The 24,174-nt window shown below is 36.4% G+C and overlaps 1 protein-coding gene across 1 annotated transcript in view; it reads right to left on the bottom strand.

Moving 5' to 3' along the window:
- Positions 1 to 24,174, bottom strand: part of STS (steroid sulfatase) — a gene marked incomplete at both ends in the record, with an annotated part of 84,801 nt that overhangs the window by 36,212 nt on the left and 24,415 nt on the right. The window contains 1 exon segment of the mRNA XM_080340875.1: positions 5,094 to 5,231. Coding sequence (XP_080197001.1) covers positions 5,094 to 5,231 — 138 coding nt within the window.

Below are 24,174 nucleotides of genomic sequence, written 5' to 3'. Positions count from 1 at the left end.
TCGACAAACAAGAAGGAAACAAAGAGATAAAACAAACAGCCTGTTACACTTTGCAAAAAATTCAATAGTAAGCTACCTTGACGCTACCCTGTATTAAGCCCCTTGCTATTTTAATGTATTTGCTTCCATTTTGGAAGGGAAAAGAGCTGAGGAGTAGAAAAACATATGACATGACGCAAAGTATCACAGGTTGATTGAATTCAGAAGAAAAGATAATGGACTTCACACCAAGATGGATGAACAGGAAACAAGATGCAAGTTCAAATTCTGTAAATATATTTGCAGTAAAACAAACATTAGAGAAAAATAACTTAACTAGGGTCTACAGTCTTAGTTATTCATACCATAACCTTCACGGCATACTTATGAAAAAGGACCTATGTAAAGACTAATGCACATCTTAATGCACATCTGTAATCAGCAAAACACAGATATGACAGGCAGTCTGTAGGATGGAGTGGATAGTATTAAAAGGTAAGTATATAAACATGTAGTGATACTTCATGGCAAAACCCATAAGGCAATAGCTGTAAAGTCATTTTAAAAGAAGATATTGCACAATTAGAAATAGTACATAGAAGAAAATAACAAGAAGTTAGGAACAAAGATAAACTCATCAATTATTACTGATCAGAGAGATAGATTTTTTTCTGAATGAGGTATTAAAGGGAAAGAGGTGCAAAAAAATGTATACAAAACAAAGGTGAGCTAGGGTATAACAAGTTTTCCCATCTTTATCCCACATCAATGAGGAAACAGTATTAGGTGTCAAGCTGCTCCATGAAATTTTCAACTATTCCATTTCAAAATGGTAAATGAAAGCATCACATTCTCATTGTCAAATTATTTAGATTATGCTAAGCATTTAGAAAGACTCAAAGTGCCATTTCATTATTGCATGATGAAAATTTAAATAACTAATGCTAAAATCCTCTGCAGAATCTAAACTATCAGGATTCAGATCTTAAACCAAGGTCATACTATCTAGGATTAGGAGGAGATCTTCTTAGCAATCTTTTTTATTTACAATACAATTCCTGTATCTTCCTCCAAGGATTCTGATCCTGATAGCTGTCAGAAAAATGCCACTGGAAGATGTCATGGTTTTGATCCATCATTTCAATGTTACTATATAATATCTTCTAAAAAATGATACTGAACAGATAAACCAGACTGTGTATTACAGCAACTAGTTAAACACTATATCTGGTTTTTAATTTCAAGGGCTACCCAAATTTATGATGACGGTTCCACAGACAGAATCCAGAGTAATAAAACCTTCATATAGCAATTTCCCCTTTTTTGCATTCAGTCTTGCAGTGCTAGCCTAATTCTCTAAAGTCCCCTTAAATTTTATTATTGGTGCTCATTTGGCTGGATATCAAGACAAATTAGTGAGTTTGGATTGTGGAGATCTGTTGAGGGCTTTTGATTTTAGGGCAGAACCAATTATTGCTGAGCATACTACTCCAGCTCTGACAAGAGGGTTAAGTGCCTTGATTAATATTCGCATTCATGCAGTGCTCATATACAAAAAGATAAGTAGTGGAGATGGTCTAGCACAGACAGGGAGAAAGGACATACATGTCTCCCAGTTTTGTAAACTATTACTCAGGTGTAGCAAATTCCTCATCTGCAGACACATGAGCATGAGCAGCAAAAGCAGCACTTTGTTAGGCATATTGCTATGTCAGTGCCTGAGACTTAGTGCTTTGTAGGTCTGGTTTTCATTAAATCTACCAGAGGTGTACAAAGCTCTAATGCTTTTCAATGTACATGACTGTTAAGACGAATAAATTCTTCTGCATGAAAACTCCTAATTATGCAATTAATTGATTACTTCCACTTCAGCCCTTTTGAAAATGATGTGTAACATACCTGTTTAATTGAGGACTGATAGGGAGATGGAGGGAGTGGAAGATAAAGCAGAATTCATTGTATTTTAAAATGGTAAAAGTATATTCAACTGATTGCATGAGGTTTTTTTATTTCTTTTTATTTTCTTAGGAATGCTTCTTATACTATAATGATTTTATTTTGTATACAGTGATTCTTTTCTATCTCACAGTACATGACAACATTTGCCAGCATATCATGGGTGGTAACTGTAAACCACACAATTCATTTTAAAAATAGAAGCCCCATAACTCTTCAAGTATCTCTATCAACTAGATTTTTTATTAATTCAGGTAAGATCTATTTCAAACTATTCGCCATTCTGTAGGAATGAATAAAAATTTTTGCAAGGCTTGATAGAAAAGACTCCATTCAATCAAATTTCCTCAGGAAGGCATAGTCCCCAGTGTATTTGTCTTTTTTTTCCTGCTTATCGTTTATTCTGCATCTTATGTTTGGCATTCTAGAAGGCAAATATTTTGTAGAGCTTCTAAAACACCTCAGGCTGTGCCTACAGCTACAGATATGTAACCATATGGTTCCTTAATTACTGAAATCACTATGTAAGGCCTATGTGCTAACGTTCAAGATAGATTTCACTCTGCTGTTAGCCCAAGGGAACCTGTCTGATAGTTTGCAACCTCATGACTTTGGCATTCCTTGTTTTGCTTCTGTAGCATTTCCTTCACAGCTCTCTTAAAATATAAGAGTAATTTCTCAGACAGATACCTAATGACTAAAAACTGTGGAGTCTTCTCACTTGAAAACCTCACTGTATTGTTACTGTTTACAGTGTCTGTCTACCTTTCCTCCTTTTTGCAGTTTTGCAGATGACATGAAACTGGGAGGAATGGCTGATCCACTGATGGTTCTGCTACCATCCAGATGGACCTCGACAGACTGAGAAATGGGCCAAAAGGAACCTCATTAATTCGGCAAAGGGAAATATCAAGTCCTGCATCTGCAGAGGAATAACCTCTGGCACCAGTAAAGAGTGAGGGCTAACTGGCTGGAAAGCAACCCTGCAGAGAAGGGCCTGCAGGTCCTGGTGGGCAGCTAGCTGAGTGTGAGCCAGAAATGTGCCCTTGTGGCAAGGAAGACCAGCATCATCCTGGGCCATATTAGGAAGAATATTTCTAGCAAGTCAAGGGAGGTAATCCTTGTCCTCTGCTCAGTACTGGTGAGACACACCTGGAGGGCTGGGTCCATGTGCAGAGCTTCCCAGTAGAAGAGAGATATAGACATCCTGGAGTGAGTTCAAAGGAAAGCCAAGAAAATGATTAAGTGGCTGGAGCATTTACTTATGCGGAGAGGCTGAAAGAGCTCAGTGGGATCTTACACGTCCATACGGATATGTGGATGTACTTGAGTAAAGAGGACAGAGCCAGGCTCTTTTCAGTGGTGCCCTATGACAGGGCAAGAGGCAATGGACACAAAATGGAACACAAAAAATTCCATTTAAACATCAGAAAAAGTGGGTTTTTTATAGTGAGTGTGACCAAACTCTGGAGCAAGTCGCCCATAGAGGCTGTGGAGTCTTCATCATCGGTGATGTTCTTAACTTGTCTAAACACAGCCCTGCACAGCCTGCTCTAGCTGACCCTGCTCTGTAGGACCTACCACTACAGACCATGGGAGGTGCCTTCCAGAGTCAACTACTACATGATTTTGTGGTTCTGAAATACTACTTCTTTTTAAAATTATATCAAAAGGGAATTCACTTATTTCTCTCTACAAGTTTCAACTTTGGTAAATGACTTTACAAAAACTGCTGGATTGCTTCGATCTTGTCCCCTGAAATATGAGGAGAAAACAAATTACAAAGTCACTTCCTAGTGGAAGAAAGAAAATAACTTTATCTCTCGTAAAAGGGCAAGAATATTCATTGCATTTCATTAAAAATAAGAAAAACAATAATTCCTACCCTATTTTAATAAGACTGAAGATTATTAAAATATTTTCGACATCCATTTTCCTGATGCTCTATGTTCACCAGTTGCACACTGGACAATGCTGTTTCCTGTAGTTTGTCAGAGGAAATCCTTTATTTAATATTTGACAATGTTGTCTATGAGCAGTCTGTGACTGAATAATCATAATATTTTATTACGATCATTCTGTGACTGCATGCTATCCAGCAGAATTCCTTCATCTCCACATCCTTTATTCTCTCATTCTGTTACCCTATTATCTCTTCTTGTCTGCTTTCTTAGAAATACATTGTTCATCTCCATGTTGGATCATGTTCTCAAAGGTATCCAGTGGTGTATTACATTCCTGTGGACTGCAGGGATCCCCATGCCAGGAATAGGGGAATGGAAAAAATGAGGAAAGCTGTTTTCTAAGCTGGAATTTTTCTTTCTACAAGATCACTTTACTGCAACAAACCCAGTATCTTTCAGTATTGTTGTGTGATATCATCACGAGAAAGTGTATTATTATAAGGTAGACTTGAAGTATGTTTTAAGTCTCCACATAGATTTTGGAGTACTAATGTCCTCAAGACCTGCACTAAAATAATAGAACTAAATTCTGTCCTTTTAACTAAAGTCTCTTCATTTCCAAATCAGTCTTCAATTCAGTGTTTTATGCATTCTTTTCAAAACTTTCTTCTCCAGCTCAGTCTTTTCTGCTTGAAATTTTGTCTTCTTCTGGCTGTTGTTGAACTTGCCCATCCCAAACTCAATCCAATTCCCCATTTCTTGTTTTTTTAACCTAACTTTCCTTTTCTATTTTTTCTATACACTGGACTGTGTTGCTGGTTCTCCCATCTCCTCTATATCCTATCTTCATGTGATCCCACTCATCCTGTGGTATTTAGCTCCTATTTATGATTCCTGATGGCTCACAAACCACCTTTTTTTCCTTTCTGTTCTGCTATCCATCCATTTTAGTAAATTACTATGAACTGACATCCTTCCAAACCTGTATCTCTGCCCAGTTCAAGAGCATATTTGCTAGTGTTAAAACTCCACAGAGCTCTGGCAGAGCATGAACTCGAGTTGAGCTGCTGTATTTGACAAGTAAATACCTTATATTTACTGCCTGTGTTTGAATTTAGAATGACAGCCATGAGTAGTTTACTATTAAGGAATTGAGTTTTGACCTGGGCCACAGAGCACATTACAGTTTTGGAGCACAACCAAAGAGACGATAGTTTCTTACACAGTTTTTAAAAATCATCAGAGAATGTTCACCTTTATATATGCCATTGTATCCTCCATGGACTTCACCAGAACTGGAGATTTCTTCAACATGAGCCCCTTGGTCAGATGTAAAGTATACAAGAGTTTTATTACTCAGATTATATTTCTCCAGCATATCCAGAATCTGCCCTAAAAAAAAAAAAAAAGAAAAAGAGAGAGAAAAAATAACAGATTTAATGTCTTCAAGTGACTTTTTCATAAGCCTTGGCACATACAAATATTTTTGTCATTATCCCTTTTCAAGATCGTTTTCCATATAAACATTATTATACATAGCAATTGGCACCATGCACCATACAGTAGGGGAGAGTTGCACAAGGCTTCTTGTAATCAGGACTGTGGTTCAATTGCTGTGGGGTTTCTTGAAGCATAAAATGAGAAGATTTGTGCACATCAGAGAAAAGGGCTGATCCACCGAGAGCCAGTGACCTTTGGAAGTGGTTGCTCTGAGTCAAGGAAACCCCTCAATAAGAAGATTTAAACTGAGAATATCTGAAAGAGTCTCAACACGCAGAATAGAGCTAACAGTTTGGGGTAAAGCTTTGCTGCCTAGCAACCTATAGAGGCAGCATGGCAAAAATCTCAGTGTGAGTGTTAGAATAAGACATTCTAAGAAAAAAAAAAAAAGAGGAAGTTAATGTATGGATTGTCTCTGGAGACCACATGGTTTCATTATCAAACCTATTAATTAGTCCCTAAATTCTCACCATATAAGAAATACATTGACTAAACTCAAAATGTGCAAGGTAATAAACACACACACATGCACATATTTAAAAAGGGGATCCACATGGATATTCTCTGAAACTCCAAGGCACCGTGGGCTCAAGCTATGTTCTCACAAAGGGCTCCTCACACTATCTTGGCACTGCGGAGAGCTTCACAGTGCACATAAATCACATTCAAACCTATTTAGACTGAACTCTTTAAAGAGTTTCTGTATGAAAGAGAGTGAAGCCACTCTTTGTAACTTGCTCCAATGAATTTTATACTGATTAGGAACCTAAAACGATTGGTCCTGGAAACCAACCAAAGTATAAGAATATACTTCCTCACATCAGCCTGCAAATGAGTTTTAACCTTGTCCTTTAGGGATCTCAGAGCATATGAAGATAATGCTGTCTTCACAACCATTTTATCTTTATTCTTTTTACTTAAACATCCAAGAATGGTCCAATTTGAATGTTAATTTTGACTTGCTCACCTGTCCACTAAGAATTAATTCATCAGCTGATGCCCAATTATTGTGTCAAAGGGGATGAGATAAGAACTTTGAAATACAGAGCCTTCTTTAATGATTTTCAGATCATCATTTCTGTTGCTATGCTCTTTTTCTGGATATGAAGTAGTTACGTTGCCTTATTGTACTATTTCTACTTGTCTTTTCATGTTATAACATTCTAAAACTGCGTTGTTAAAAGATTGACTGTACTTCTCATCAGCTCAAATGACTGGGTCATGAATAAAGGAACATCAGCAGTTAAATAAGTGATACCTGTTGGTCTTGTTTCTAAACTAGGAGCAAAGAAGAAATGTAAGAGAGTTTGTTTATGTAAATTTTGAAACCCTGTGGGAGTTGAAATTTCCCAACAGAACTGAGGATAATCTGCTACAAAGGTTGACATTTAAAAGTTGGTGGGTTGGGGGAAAATTATGCAGCTCCATCTGACAAGCCATTCACTTGCTACAGCAGGTGGACTTAGTGCCAGAAAAGTAAGAGGCAATTTCCCATTCGTTTCTGAGACTGTTTGGAGAATGCACTTGCTAAGTAATTATAATATCCCTTGGAAAGGTAGCAATGATGATAAAAAAGTGAAGTATATATATAAATTAAGACATTATATGTGGATATTTAGCTACATGACTTCCAGAGTTCCCTTCCAACCAGTATCAATCTATGATTTTATGATTCTGTGATAATAATAATAAATGGAATAGTACAAAAAGAAATATGTGCGATGACATGCACAAATGCTTTATTTTACCGACACAGTTTTCCTTCATGAAACTGAATTTTCAAATTCATCCTGTATCTAAAACAAAATAAAAATAAAACAAGAATTCCACTCACTCAAAACATCACATTAAATAATCTCTGGTGATCAGAGACATCTGCTATCATTCAATAACGGCCATTTCCATTTCCTGATTAATTTGGGAAAAAATGAGAAGCAATAAAAAATGTCTTGCTATATCACAAATAATTAAATAAAGCAATTATAATTATGATGTCCTTTTCCCCACCCCCCAAAACAAGGTTGTGTAGCTTGATTTGGCCTGGAAAAAAAAAAAAAAATAAAAATCTGATACTCAAATGTTACTTGTTTCAGAAAAAAACACCCCAATAAAATGCATACAAAGTCGTCTCATCCAGAGCTTGTTAAACTCAATGGTAGAACATCAATTTCCATCATTTTGATTTTTAAACACAAGGAAGATTGGCTGCATTAGGGTTAATTAACAAATGCTAAAATGAAAATTTATTTTAGCAAAAACATTTTTCAGTACAGATAGACTAACAGTGGTAATTCAAATAACACTGTTGTGAGAGAATGAGAAACACAATGCACTCACAGAAATGAAACAAAACTTCCATTTCTATTTTAATCTTGAACACTGACACCTTCTAGAATGAACACTATAAATAAGCAATAAAGTGTGTGTTACCAGCAGATAAGCCCCATTAAAGTGCATTTGAATGATGTGGCTACTGTTAACACAAGCAATACTTTCACTTATTTGCATTTCTAAATGCTAATCAATACAGAAGAAAAATGCTAAGAATGTATTGTGGCTCTTTATTAGCAGATATTTTTCACATGCTATATTATAGCAATTTTGGAAGAAAATACTACAAAGTATGCAAAATATATTCACTACTGTTTTCTTATAACAATTTACTTTCTTTTTTACTCTACCTCCTCCACTCTTATTATTACTGTAGATTTAACAGAGACTTTAGAATTAAGTTAAAATTGATGTATAAACATTCCCAGGCAATGTCAGTGAATGAAAAAGGAGTTTCACCTAACCCATTTTAGCTGCCTTTGGAAAAGGTGAATCACAACTGCTAAAAGGCCTTTTCTACCTCTTGACTAAAATAGAGAAGACAGGCAAATAGCTCAAAACTAAGTGCCTTCATACCAGACATCAAGGATAGTAAGATGAATCCTACCCAAAGTGCTGGACATCCAACTACGTGAGCAACAGACTTTAATGAGTGTGGTGAGCAGATAAATAATGTTTGAGAAAGAGAAGAGGGTAAAACACCCACAAAATATGATTGGTAGGTTATCTTATGTCATGTGCTCTTGAATGACAAGAGCAGGGCTTCAGCTGGCGTAGTATCCCCTTTGAGTCTCACTTCTGGTTGTAGAAAGCAATACAAATATTAAAGGACCTTTTGGATGTAAAGAGTTTATACAGAATAGGAAACGGCAGGACACAATCTAAAACACTGGAAAAACTGTAGCTCTGTTCAAGCAACAATAGCTTGCTATCCCCAGTGTAGAAAATAATAAAAGTGGAAGGACTCTTGACTGAAAAGATTCACTTGAAAGCCATGTTCTAAAAAATTCACAGCTGCACTGATCTTCGTGGATGGTATCGTCTACATTTTTTCTGATTTGAACAGAACAGATTTGGAAAGACAACATTTCTGGACAGCAAAATCAATCTAACACTGCAAGAGCTGCATAATTTCTCAAGCTATTCAGCAACTAGAATTTTGTATCAAGTTTCTCCTACTATTGCCATGCTAGGAATGTATACCCCAAAGTAGGTGGCTAACATTGTAGCAAAAGTTGGACACTTTTTTTTCATCTGTATTTTTCAAGATACAAACCAGATTAAGGACAGAATTATGATACCACCTGTTTTAATCAGTCCATAAATGTTCCAAAATGTAAGTAAAGCTTCCTCCAAAGTATTCTGAGGACTGCTCTCTACACTCTGGTCTCCACTCTTGCTTCAAGCTGTGTTAAATTATAAAGAGTTGTTCCATTCTTAAAGTGAAAATGCCAGTTTCAATGGAGTAATAGCCATGTGAAAGTGGTAAGAGCAATTGACTCTGTTCTTTTGAAGGAAACTGAGAGTGCCACGGCATTATTCAGCTTCTCTAACACAGCACGAATGGTAGCTAGACCAGCCTGTCTAATGCAGAACACAATTTCTGGAGTTTTGAACTATATAAAACTCCTACTGTACTCATCCACATAAAGGCAGGGGGTTTATAACAAATGACTATTCATTTGAAAACAAGGTACAAACACTGAAGAACAATAATGTGTTTACAAACCGGTTAGTGGTTTGGAACATTGTTCAAAGGTTTAGTAATCAAGCATATGAACAAATGCATTTGATGCATAAGTTAGCTCACTGTCATTTGAAGTCAATAGGACAGAAATGTTATTTGTATTAATCTGAAATAATTTAGAGACTTGCTGAAATTATGAATAAAAAGCTCTGGAATACAGAATACCTCTGTAATCTAGGCATTAGGACAAAACAGTCTCTCTATTTGCGAGGAAAACTTTAAAGTAGTTTGCCAGATTAGAAGAAACAACAAGATTCAGGGAGAGTTAAGGATCTGTCACAGGACAAGCCAGTTAATTATTAATGGAATTCCTGTAAATGTAACATTATTTTCCCATGCTAGCAGACTTTCATATGCCTTTGCTGTACCTAGAAGATTACAGTAAGATTGAGACAATTATTGGACAAAGAGTGATCCAGGAAGATCAGCCATCACACATCTGCCTAGAAGAGGCAGCTATGTTTTGGTTTTGGTGTGTTGGATGGTTTGGGGGTTTGTTTGTTTGTTTGTTTTTCCCTGTCAGGAATGCTTTGAATACATGCGTAAACTTCTACATGTTAACCCTACAGGCGTAAGTATCTGGAAGCTCATATTTCTCCCAGAAAAGATATCAATGCCCTCCAGCTATATGGACACTACATAGTAAACCCCTTGGGACCCTCTTCCCGCTACACGAGTTTAATTAAGTTAATTGTACAGTTCATAATCTCTTCAGGGCTCAAAGGTTAAGATCTTCACCTTATGAAAACTTTATGTTGCAACTTTTGCACACCATCATTCACAAGCTAACCATCATTTTAATCTCTATGTCGATTTTATGTGATGAAAAAAGGTACTTCACTCTTGAATGCAGTGATCTGATTACAAAATCCACTGAATAAAGCCTTTGTATAAAAACAAGCTTAGTAACTAAGACCAAGACATCTCTATCTTAATTTTAGCTTTTGCACATTTCAGGTTATAAATATGCAAATGTTTCTCTGGTATGCTCAGAGCCATACAGTTTCCCCTTGATAAATATGTAAATCAGTTTTTCTCTGCAGTGGGGAAGTAATTATCACTTTCAGACCTAGTCATTGAGCACAACACTTGAGGTAAAGATGGAAAATAGTAAAACCATTGACAGCAATACAAGAAGTGGCTGCACATATGGTTAACAGTACATAAACCCTGCATGCAACTCATTTAACATTCAGAGCTAGAACACAACCACTGGAAAGCGGAAATTCTGGGATGAAGCAATAGGTTGATGTTATGGCACATTATCTAGCCAGTCACCAGAACACATCCACCTAAGAAGATGAGTGATTCTGCATAGGGGGAGCATTTGCACATGAACCTCAAAGACTGGAGTGAATACTACTTAGTATAACTGTTTGACTAGACCAGAGAAGAAATGCATAACTAATTACAAAATTCACAATGACTCATGCAGGAAGAAAGTGGAGTGTAGGTTCAGCAGAAAGTCTTGAATCAGTCCTACCATGCTACCATTATTTCTAAAGTTATGCTATGCAAGCAGCCCATATAGTGAAGTCTTCTCCAAACTACAGAGCTGGAGTCTAAAATGTGTTGAGTTCCTACTGTGACAGGTTAGTGGGGTTTTCAATGTCAACAGGGCATTCTGTCAAACAAGGAGCATCTGGTTTCTGAAAAAGCACATCTATTGATATATCAGTCTTTTAATTTGGATCAGGAGTGCATATTTACAATAATCCAGTCATAGACAGTTAATATATTAATATTTCTGTTTGCATAGAAAAGCTGTCTTGTGTTTCATGACCTAGTTTCTTTGAAATTAAACTAAACTTGAGGATGGACTCCAGGAATGCACCTAAGGCACTTGCACTACTGATGGGCATTCAGTCTAAGGGACCACAGCAGAGCCGGTCTGAAGTGGATTTCCTGTCTCTGCTGGTGTGATGACAGCCTCTCTCCAGCTTGGAGGACAGTTCAGACTGTTGGCAGTTCAAATTATGGTAGGATTGATGAATCCTACACTGAAACTCTGGTGCTAGCACAATCAAGCTCCACCTGTGCGTATTGTAGATACACAGACGGTGGGATTTACAAACAGTGTACAATTCTGCATGTTACATAGTTACTATAAACATTTTTAAAAATCAATTAAGCAAAAGAAGCATTTTCATACACAGCTCACCCATCTTAAGATGAATGAATTTGACCCCCAAAATTCTGAATTCTTTCCACAAAGAGGTAAGGTGAGGCAATTGCTCCAGATTTAACTACATATGACTACCATTCAAATCAGTAGTTGTTAGGTTCAGATAGTCTGCAGAACATCAAACACTTTTCTGTTGGATTCCCCTAGACTCAGGAGGAGACAAGTAAAATTAGTGTAAGGGCTTGGAGAAAGGCAAAGTGATTTTGGTGTGGGGTCAGGTAAACTATCACTGAGAATTTGCTTTCTGTTTGGGTGTGGATTGCCATGTAATTTTGAACTTGTAATTGGCTTGTGACTGTTTATACAGTCTTATAAGTATAATGTGTCTTTCAGACCCTCAGGATAAATTTTCATCATAGTGCACAGCAGATCAAGTATGCACTGCTTAGCAGCTATGAATAAATGAACCAAATTTTGACTTATAATTATGCATAAGAAAATTCTTCCTAGAGATGAGTACCACATCTCTTATTTTTCTTATTCATATAGGGTTCAAACTACTTTGTAAACATGAAAGTTGGAATGATACTTTACATATATATATAAATATATGTGGATGATAAAGCATAGTTAAGATGTGGTTATGAAAGTTCGAAAGACCTGTATGTATAGGTGCAATATAGACAATGCAGGATGGTAAGGTCTTCAGATTTACATTGTTTCTACAACACTTACGATGGAACACTAAAGGTCAAAAGTATAACTATTCAGTGGCTATCTCCTTATTAGTATTTAAATAATCTAATAAATGCATTGCTTGAAATTCACTTTTAGACCTTACATCTGTTGAACATAAGGCTATGTATTTCTAATGTAAATCTTAATTTTTAGCCTGCTTAAAATGCTAAAAGATGAGAGATGGTCATGCAATTTTAGGAGGGTCCATTGCATTTTCATTTTGCATGACAGCTGTGATAACTTTTTGGGTAAATTTGCATCTTAATTCTGCACACATTTTAGAATAAGATGCCATTTCACACATACAACTGAGATACAAAATGCAAGAGAAACTGTCTCGTTCCCCACTTTGAGGTCTCCCATGTTTTCGTTCAAATTTTGGAAAGGATTTCTTTAGGTAGGACCTAGGAAAACTGTAATGACAACCGAAATATACTGTTCATTTTTTAATTAGAATGTCAGGTGAAGTTAAGGCTTCAGCTATTTGATTATTCCAGTATATGCTGATGGTGGTTGATTCAATAATTGCCAAGTGATAAAAGAAAATCTTCGCTATATCCTCAAAGGTATAAATGTATTAATGTCAGACTCTATTTGAAACTGCATAGGTATATGCTATTAGATCCAAATGCATAATGCCAACATTTTGCCAGATTAAAGTACAAAGAATTATGAAGAATTTAAAACAGGGCAAGTAATTCAACCCCACATTTCTGCACTCCTGCACTTTTCTGAAAAAATCAAATATTTGTCAGTGTGCTTGTTTCTTTTTTATAACTTTTATTAAATAAAATTTGAAGTGTAATAAAATTGGTTGATACTAGAGCTTAAGCATTTGTTGTCTTTCGACAGCCAAACTTTTAAATCGTTGTTGAATTTAGGGGTGGGTTTTAAAAATTTTCTACAAAATATATACCATAAAGTTAAGAAGAGTTTTATCAAGATCAAATTAACATTTCTCATGATCTAACCTTACATGAAAGTAGCTGTACATTCACTCACCCTAAAAGAACAAGGTGCCTCTTTTTCCCCCTTGACATGAACATCACCATGCACACTTGCTAATTCACCTACTTCTCTAATTGCTTTTGGGCAACTAGGTGACTTTTGTGCCTAAGTAAGCCTACTGTACAATCACCAGCTCCAAACAATGCTAGCTGTGAATGAATCTCTGTACAGGCATGTTTATACCAATAAGAAAGCAAACCTGACTGTGAAAATTGTCCTCAAGGGAATTTTCCACTAATGAACGTAAACTCCAATCTGTCTTCTCTAGATGACATTCTGAACTTAGTAAAAGCAAAAAATAAATTGAAGACCACAAATCTTTATTTATGATTCAGCTATTTTCCCAAATTATTATACTTTTTTTTTTTTTTTTTTTTCTGGTATGTATGTGTGTTTGCTATGACAGTATCTATGCTGATTTAAACTCCAGAGGATCCTTTCAGAAAGGAAAGCAAAGAATTTTTCAGGTCATCCTCATTGATCATAGATGACTAGCTCAGAAGATTGCTCACTAGGTTATGAAATGGGACTTTGATTCTTTAATTCATCTGAGTGCTCTTGAAAAACCACTCTTACCCTATTTGGAAAGTGCTTTTATTGAAGTTTCAGAGTACTATTCAGTAGCACAGCAGATGTTTACAACAACAACAAAAACCTGCCTTTTTCTGGTCTGAGGCCTGGAAGGACAAATTTGTCACACTTGTTTTAAATTGGTTTGGAAATACTTGAGGTCTCTGCATAGGCCAAGATGTATTTGATGTCCCCAAGACTGATGGGGGAATGAGATCATGGAGGACCCTGAGATCATCAGGCCTATTTCTTTGCTGTGCAATTCTTACTCATGAATAAAGCAAATATATGAGATGTGAAATTACTAATATAGCTATTAATCTGCGTTTACAGAGGTTCAACAATATGAATGCTATGTGTCATCTGGTTTGAAATGGCAAGTTACAAAAATGGACCTATGAGACTTTCCTGTGTGAAGGCAGGACAGATTTCTGGAAGGGCTCTGCTTTGCATACAAGGAACAGAGTGAGATGAGTTTTTTAGAATAAATCTGAAGGCTAAATTTGAGATGAGGAAGGATCATATCAATGCCACAGATCAGCTGAAATATTAACATAGATACAAGGAATAAAATAATCTAACTGTAAATAGATAGTATTTGGGCAAGAGAGAAGTTATTGCCAAGGTAAACTCCCCAAAGCACAGGTGGCAAATAACCACTGGAAGGCCTCAACCAGCACATTTCTTTCTTATGGGAATAGCACTATTCCTATGGATACAGAAACAAGTATAGGGTTAGTCCTTCCCTATTAATGTATTTTTTTAATGGACTAGTTCTATCTGAACCTATAACATCAAATCTACAGAAGCTGTATATAGACAGAAATCCTTGAAGAGATAAGGTTTGAAATCTCCACATTTCACATTAATAGTTCTGTAAAAGACTGGTGTTTCAGCATCACATGCAGAGAGAAGTACACAAAAATAAAAATATTTCTGCTCTCAAAGGTGCTGGAAAAACACGCCTAGCTATACTCAGCAACTGTATCACTATCAAGATTCAACAATTAAATATGACAAGAGTAGGATAGAACATTTGCATACATTTCCTGATAGTGTGTTTATTATACCCGTGCCTCCTACTTAAAAAGAACCACAAAATCCTTAATATAGAACAAGGGAAGTAATTAAATGTAACATCAGAAAACCAGTTTACATTCTGAGAGACAAATGTGATGTTATTCTCTGGTATTTTTTTTGCCAAGAAAGTCCTCAAAGCTCTCTTTAAGTCAGCCATCTACTTCTTATGAGGAGCACCCGGGGGTTATTGCAATAACTGGTTGATGAACTGCAGCAGATTCACACAAAAGTTGAAATGTGAATAGGCTGAGAAATCTGGGATATGGGGCCTGACTACCTCAGCTCTAAGTTGTCAAGAATATTTAAGATATGACCCATGTAAATGTTTTAGGGAATTTTTTAAAGGACAACTGCCGATTTTGTGCCTTGTTAATATACTACTAGTAGAAAAGCCACCATAGCAGCACTTTGCCCATAACAGCATGCTCAAACTTTGTCCTGTATGATGTGCTGTGGTGGATACAAAGGAAATTACATTATATTTCACTCTGTTCTCAATGTTGGAAACTCAGATCACAGTCAGGAATTGAGAAAGATGAGGCATTTCAGCCCATTGTCAGCTGCACAGACATCATCCTCACCTTTGGCTTTGGTTTTCCCTCTACTTTCCTGCTAATGGGCATTTGACACTCGTATGGTGTTGCTCCCTGCCTGCAAGCTTTTGGCAGCCACCTCTCCTTTCCTCCTATGCTTTGCCAGCTCTTGCTAGCCACATAGCACTGTCCTGAACATATTAGAAATGTGGACCATTTATTTACTATCTTTCTGACATTATGGTTACACTTTGAAATTAAGTATACAATTCTATTACATGTTTTTCACTTTTAAAAATATATTTTTCATTTTAATTAAAACTAAATCAATAGAAAATACAGATGTTTTTAAGACTGTGATGCCATTTTTTTTTTAAGAATCACAACCTTTTCATACAGGTGTTGACTTCAAGTCAGCTCAGTTCTACTGACTTCAGTATAGTTATCCTATGCAAACAGAAGACCTATCTCAGCATGGTTAAAAAGAAGACATTTACCAGGTTATCTATCATCTTTCTTAGTTGAGGAACCGCTTTCCAACCAAAATGCTAAAAAAAGTATATTTTTAAAAAACAAAAGTACTTTGAGGGACTTGGGTATCTGCCAACTCGAAACACTTCCATATTGCTACTTTCTCTTTGGATTTAGGAAGACACCTTCTTCAGCTCTTAGGGAAGAATAACTAATACATTATTTGCATGGAACTGAGAAATATTTATATATAAAAGGAAAGTTTAAATTAAATAAAATATTTCTGTTAGCTCATCTAAAAAGAGAGAGCTTCCAAAAGGAGGTGTAACATTAAAGTATGTCAAATTGATATTACTCTTTTTATCTCAGTTATATGACACTTTTGTTCCTCCTTGTTAAAACCTAGTCTTTCCAGAACTGCTTAAATAACGATGTTCCAATAGGCTATTATCATTAGGGACTGATCATTGTAGGAGATTCCAAGTAATGAAATGCAGCCAAATAGAGAGAAAAAACACAGCGTGATCTCCTGTGACAATGCATTGGGAAGAACTAGCAAAGGAAAAGAAAAAAACAAAAGTCTGCTGTGGCATATGAGGAGCTGACAAAAAAAAAAGAGACAAATAAAACAAATTTGACTCTTAGATGAAAGTGTATCTCACATCAGGAAGGCAAAAAGTTATTCAAAGGAAGATAAAACTAGTATCACAGATATGGAAATACATTAACATTATCCTGATTACTTAGGTCAGTGGGACTGTTCATATCAATATGCAAGAGAGGAACTTGGCACTAAGGCTCTGGTTTTGGACCACCGTATCACAAACGTATTTCTATATGTATACTACCAAATGGGCCAAGATCTCTTTTGACATCTAGGGAAAGAGAAAAATCTACCAAAAGGGAAAGAAGTCTCATCTTCAGAGATGGTAACAGACCTCCCACAAACATTTTGTTAAAATCAATTTCCTGGCTGCCACTGAAGTAGCTCAATTATGTAAAAAACAGTTTTACAAACAAAGCACAGGCTCAAAGCACCGTCCAACTTTGCCTTGAACACCGCCAATGACAGGGCATCCAGAACTTCTCTGAGAAATCTGGTCCAGTGTCTCATCACCTTCATTGTAAACAATTTCTTCCTTATGCCCAATCTAAACCTAACCTTTTGCTGTTTAAAATTATTGCCATTTGTTCTGTCAATACAGGCCCCGGTAACAAGTCTCTCTCTCTCTTTCTTATCAGCCCCCTTTATATACTGAAAGGCCACAATAAGGTTTTCCCCAGAGCCTTCTCTTCTCCAGGCTGAACAACTCCAACTCTCTCAGCCTTTCTTCAGAGGAGAGGTGTTCCAGCCCTCTGATCATTTTCATGGCCCTCCTGTGGACCCACTTGAGAAGGTCCATGCCCTTCCTGTACTGGGGACCACAGAGCTGGACGCAGTACTCCAGGTAAGGCCTCACCAGGGTGGAGTAGAGAGTGACAAATCACCTCCCTCAACCTGCTGGTCACGCTTCTTTTGATGCAGCCCAGGGGCACAATTAGCTTTCAGGGTGCAAGCGTACATTGCTGGGTCATGTCCAATTTTCTATGCACCAAATTGAACAGAAAAACTGCATCTGTTTGAATTGTAAATACAGAAAAAAACTTATTTATTACTTGCTTAATGCATGCTTTGCTGTTTTGTGGTGCCAAAATCAAGTGTACTCAGGATTAGAAGTACTTTGATACTTTTCACACAGTCATATACTATGCACACAGCTCTACCTTTCACACTGCCAAAAATAGTATCATCCATGACTTTGCTAGAAATGTTGAGATCTCCTGTGTTTCTCATTTATTTCAAACATCTGGCATTAAGTTATCTTTGGGTTTGTAGGAAGACAAAGTTCATATTCCTTTTCTGATCCAGGCAATTGACTTCTTTAAAACTAAAGCACATTTACATTTGTATTATTTCTTGTTCGCCTGCTTTGTTTTTAAATTCAGTCTGATTCAGAAATGGAAGTAAAAGCAATTTCTGACCCACAGATATTTCATCCACTAAAATACAAGAGCCTGAAGAACCTAAATCTTTTATCTTCATAACACAGAAATGGCAGGAGTACTTTAAAACCATGTAAACTGTAGTACTTAAGGGCCAAGTTAATCACACATCATTTTAGGCAAACTAAGTGTGATGTTATAGATGACTCCATCTAGTAGTTTGCTAAAAAGGCGCTTGCTGAAAAAGGAAGATGCTTCTCCTCTTTCTCCTCTTCTGCTTTCCCTGAAGCTGAGTAGGAAAAAAGAGGAAAGGGAAGGAAGGGTGCTCTGCCTTCCCTCTTGTGGTAGCAGTAAAACGAAAGATCCACCGAAGCTGTGGAATACAATTTCGTGCTGGGTATTTGATTATCCTGGACTCTCTCTTTCATCATCTCAAGCAAACAGCTCAGCCCTTGGGGGTCAGGTGTTCCTTTGGATATTGAGCTTTCTACTGTAACATAAAATCTGTTGGGTGTTCTCAGGGTACTACAACATGATCTTTGTGAGGAAGTGTTATAAAGAAATTTCCATGGGTGGGTAGGGAGAAGGAATGTTTTAAAGATAAAAGTGTGTTTACAGAATAAAAGAACTAAGCCAAAAGAGAAAGCAAAAAGAAAATAAAGCATTCAAAATAGCGGAAAATACCCTCAGTACAATAAATGAAATCTGAGAGGAAAAAAAACCAAAACAACCAACCCAAACAATAAGATTAAAAAATAACAGGTAGGAAAGCATCATAAAGATTCAGTATCAGATTTTCTTAAACAACACCCTAAATTGAACCATAATTCCTTATTTTACAATCAAGCAGTGACAGAAAAAGCTAAAAAGAGTAAAGGTATCAGTTTATCACTCTGCCTTTAACTAGTCACAGCATCATTACTCTATTGCTTTCCCTAACCTTAAAAATTCCATTATTTATCTCATTATTATATTGCACTATTATACAGAAAGTGACAAAAGCTTTCTGTAATGCAAAATACACAACTGGTTTCTGGAAAAATAATTATCTTTGGTAGCATTACCAGCCTGCCGATCCTATAGTGTGGTTGCTTTAGCAGTCAGATGTACCATTGAAACAAAAAAAGCCATAGTCAATAAAATTCAGTTCTATCAACCTCATCAATAAGAGCTTATTACTACCTGGAATTTGAGCCTTGTGATTCAGCAGTTTGAAATGGCAATTCACTAATTGAAACCAGCTGCCAATGAACAATAGTTTAAAACACAGAATCGATATTGTCATAAGCTTTATTGTATGATTTTTGTTTCCACTGAGAATGAGTTCCCCTCTATTTTTAACAATATGGTTTTAAAATAATTAAGATACATTTCAAAAGAAGCATGAAAGAGTTTCATGTCTCTCTCCAAGAAACAGTAGGGATGATTTTAAAAGAACCTCCAGGATTCTCAGTGTTACCACTGAGACTGAAATGCACATGGCCAGTTTCAGGTTTTTTTCTACAGCTAATGGGATGCAGCCAGCTACGAATAAAAGGTAAAAAGCTGGAAGACATTTCCTGAATCATCGCAAAAACTCTCCATATCATCATAGTTCATATGTTTGTGAGAATATTTAATTATCTTTAAAATCTAACACTTAATACCCATGATGAGAAGAAAATCTGAGTTCCTGAGCCCAGATGCACATTCTAACCATTTCCCACATCCAACAGGGATCACCACCTGGAAGGTTAAATGTCTTGCTTCCCCCTCTTTCCAATTCCCATGCCAGTTAAATTGAAGTCCTAATGCCTTACTTCAGATCCAGAGTTGAATTAGGTGACTGTAGGTAAAGATATAACCTATACCTCAGTAGGTAAATCTGAACATCATCTTTGTGCCTCAGCTTTTCTTCTGGGAAACAGGTTAATGAGATCCCCCTATCTTACAAAGACTTTGTGAAAATCCTTATTTGTGAAGCCGTTACATACTCTAGCAAAGCAATGCCACTGAAAAGATGAGAGATGTCAAAGAAATCTTTCTTCAAAACAGAAGTTCAATAGTGCATGCTAAATAAAACACGAGAATTCATATTTAACAATGAGAAATACACCTACTGTTGAGTAGTTGCTCATTAAGAAGGCACACTGTGATAAGAAGACTGGGTTCCAACGGGAAAAGAAATGACATGTAAACATATGCTTAAAAATTGTACCGTAAGAGACGAGAATAGGAAGATTGATTTTTCCTATCTTTGAGTACTTGACTTCATAGCCTTACAACGTTCACTTGTGCCTCCTGAGTGTTTATATGAATGCATAATTATTCGAGGACTGTATGAGTTATATTCAGGTACTGGGGAATCCACCACAAAACTATCTGAAGGTACAAGGAAGGGGTGTGGGTGGAAAGGTTTAAATGCCCAGATTAAACATCCTTAACATCTTTAGTTTCTTCTCCTCTTGGTTTCACGTTTAGGCTTCTTTCATAGAGATGTAACTTCTACCAGCAACATCCTCCAATTACCAGCTCAGTTGCATCTTTTATTAAAACCACGATTACAAGCTCTGTAAATACCTAGACAGATATTGCTTTCAGTGTCCAAGTGTTGAAGTAAAATGATTGCAAAATCATGTTCATAAGCCATTACTGAAAGCTTCAGGTTCACAACAGGGACACCTTTGTCAAAGTTAGCAAAGGGAGGTATAAATCATTTCTCTCTCTGCCACCGTGATCCCTTGCTCTGGGAGACTGACTTACTAAGTTCCTGTAGAACATCCTTGCGCCAGGGTGAATGCAATTCCTCTTGACAGTTTCACAGTATCTGTGCTAAAAAGGTTGCTATGCAGAGGCATTCCACCAGCAGAATCTTTAGTAACTTCCTTTAAACTGCTTTCCCAGTCTGTATCTTGGAGATTATATATAATTTGGATAAAGTTAAGTCGCATTCATTTTTCTCACTGCAATCTTACTCCAAGTATACGTAGAGATCACTGTATTTCTGCAGGTCAGTTTTGGCTTAAATCTTCATTGTGTTCTTAATCTCACTGGTAATGACTTTGCCCACCCACCTTAAGCAAGAAACAAAAGACAAAAGGTTGGTAGCACATTTCATTACAGAACTTCCTGTCCTAGTGGCTTTGAGAGTTGTTGGGATTCCCTTATCTCTAGCTTATCTAAGACAAGCTTTGAGCTTTCTCCTATTAATGGAAATTAGCTTGTCTCAGGAGCAATGCTATTTTTTTCACTGATTAGAGTACTTTGATCACAATGTTGGATGTAATTTCACTGTTTTTGTATTTTCAAAGGTTGATAACTAATAGAAAGCCTTTAAAATTTTGAAAGTTTTATGATTACATTTTTGTAAAGTAAATGCATAATGCACTAACACATGCTGTGGTGACAATTTAACTACTGCAATATTAGATGCAAATGAAATCTCTTTAGTAGCTGGCAGCAAGTTTTGAACAACACAGCACTGCTACCACAAGGTGCATTACACTGAAGTTTTCCATCATGGAGCATGCATTACTAACAGATTATTTAAATGTGACTGATTAAAAAATACTATAGGAATGGCTGCTTAAGATGTGCTTTGTAATCTTGTAAATAATGTTCTAAGAAGGAGCTTTTCTGTGTACAAAGATGTAATATAGAAAAAGGAAACTGTACTTAAAGAGGATTTAGGTAGCTCAGGAGGCTTATCATGGTGGAAATGGAAGTCTTTCATCATTTAGTCACCTCTTAGATTCAGTGCTGTTCAGTGGTGACTGAAAGTCATTGCTGCTTAGTGACATATGAAATGAGTTTGGGTTTTAGCCCAGATTGTAACTGGACAGCATCCACACCATAAAAGGCAGAACCACAAATGTCTTTAATCTGCACCCTTATTGACAATTTTCCCAGATCTGACATAAAAAATGAATGTGCTTCAAGAGCTTAACTACTGTCTTAGCTGAAGAAAAAGTCTCTTAATGTTACTGTAAGAGCAGGATGGCAGAACAAGGTGGGAAAACGCTGTTCTAGTCACAGAGTACCTGTATCTGCTGAAAAGCTTCTTCCTTAGAGATGCTGGCTGAACATCGTTCATGATAACAAAAACAGCTTAAAAATCAGCCTTGTAGACTTGAGACATATACCAGCATAAATTCAGGAAAGCAAGGTCACGGAATGCACCATTAGCATCAGGCATCACTCTGCAGATTTTTAGTTCCACCTCTAAGTTTTCAGGCTCTGCTAAATTTATGTCATATTCATAATAGCTGGATAAAACAATCTGAGCCTGATTATCTACCACTTCCGATAATGTGGCATCATTCTGCTTTGCTTATCTTTTAAACTGACTTTGTACAGTTACAAATGACTACATCAGGTGAAAAGGCATGGTAAATTAGGTTTATCTCTGCACAGCAGATTTTTTTCTGGAAAAAAGATAGGATAGCTCATCCATTTTTTCTCAAAGCAACAGGATTTTTTTAAATTTTCCTTTCATATTATTAATGACCATTTTGATTTTTAGCATAACTCAGAATTCTTAGAAGATTCGTAGTACATTTTTGGATTGATTCTAATAGAGTAGGATTCTAAATAGACGTTGAAAGCATACAAACACTGTAAAGTCAAATAAAGAAGTAAGAATTCACAATGATAGCTACTAACAATACTAGGTAAAAGAAATGACATAGATTTAATTATGCTGTATTCCAAAAGAAGAAAAGTTACTGCTTAATACAGGAAAGAATGTCAAAAATGAAGAAAAAAATCTAGGAATACAATCTAAGGGCAAAATAACTTGAAATAAATATTAATATTATATTTTAATTACTTTTTAATTGAAAGTAATAAGTCAAGTTTAAGAGCTCATAGGCTTGTAAGTTTAAACTAATTATTTTAAAATGAGAAAATAAATGTTTTTACTAAGAAACAGAAGACAGATGTTATTATGAAGGCATATAAAAAGTGAAAAACTGGGGGAATTTAACATGCTTCAGAACATCAAGAATTCTTTGGCTGTAACACTTAGACACTTCTTTTTGGTTTGTGAATGCTTTAGACTATCACACCTTCACAGAATTTTACTAAAAGTCTTGTGGGCATATTTCAGTTTTCTAGCTCCTAAGTATTCTACAGTTTTCCAAAAGGCAGCTTTCATTTTCTTTCTGAAAACATTATTTTCATCTATTACTAAAGCAGTGGTACATCTATTAACAAAACAGATAAAAAGGCACAGGGGTCAATGAAAATGGTTTATATTAAATTTGAATGTTTTCCACCTAGATTCTTGATTCACATCACTCCAGAGTTGAATGAAAGTTAAAAGTAGAGGACATGATCAACACATATACATTGCATGTTATCTATTTAAACATGCATACATTCATCCAATAAGAGGAATATAAACATTTAGTTTTTATTATCTCACATGTAGGCACTATAGAAATTACAGCCACAGCATGATCATGCACATATGTGTTGACATAATCTATTTTACAACACTGGGAAATCTAATTATGGAACAAGTAAACTATGTGTTTCCACAAAGGTCTGGAGTTGACTTGGGGGAGCTTTTGCTCTTCCCTTCCTCTTTGAAAATGCCATGTGAAGATACATGCTTATAGACATTTCTTAATCATGATAACAGCTGAAGCAAAGAAAAATAGCCTAAAAAGTGGTCTAATTTTTAGTTAGTCCTGCTGGATTGTACGCTACCTGGCCTTTCTCAATGAAGTAGAGTATACTCTCCTCTCAATGAGGAGAGTATCATGAGAATATCTTGCTTCTGTTTGCTTCAGTGAAGAGTTCCTTGATTCCTCTAGACTGATTTTAAAGGGTATATCTGATTTTGTTTCAAAATATGACCTGACTTTGGTGGATAACTTTTTTCTTTTCTTCAGCATCTCACAGGATCACAGAATGGCTGAGGTTGGAAGGGACCTCTGGAAGTCACCTCATCCAACTCCCCCTGCTCAAGCAAAGCCACTTGGAGCCCATGACCATGTCCACATGTCTTTTGAATATCTCCAAGAAGGGAGATTCTATCACTTCCCTGGGTAACCTCTGCCAGTGCTTGGTCACCCTCAGAATAAAAGTTTTTCCTGATGTTTGGAGGGAACCTCCTGTCTTTCAGTTTATGCCCACTGTCTCCGGTCCTGTCACTGGACACCAATGAGAAGAGCCTGGCCTCATCCTCTTTGCACCTTCCCTTCAGGTATTTATATACATTAATAACATCCTCTCTCAGCCTGCTCCATAACAAACAGAGCTCTA

Source organism: Nesoenas mayeri (assembly GCF_963082525.1).
Source record: "Nesoenas mayeri genome assembly, chromosome: 1".
In the NCBI taxonomy this organism is placed as follows: Eukaryota; Metazoa; Chordata; class Aves; order Columbiformes; family Columbidae; genus Nesoenas; species Nesoenas mayeri.
This window is presented reverse-complemented; position numbering and strand designations above follow the sequence as displayed.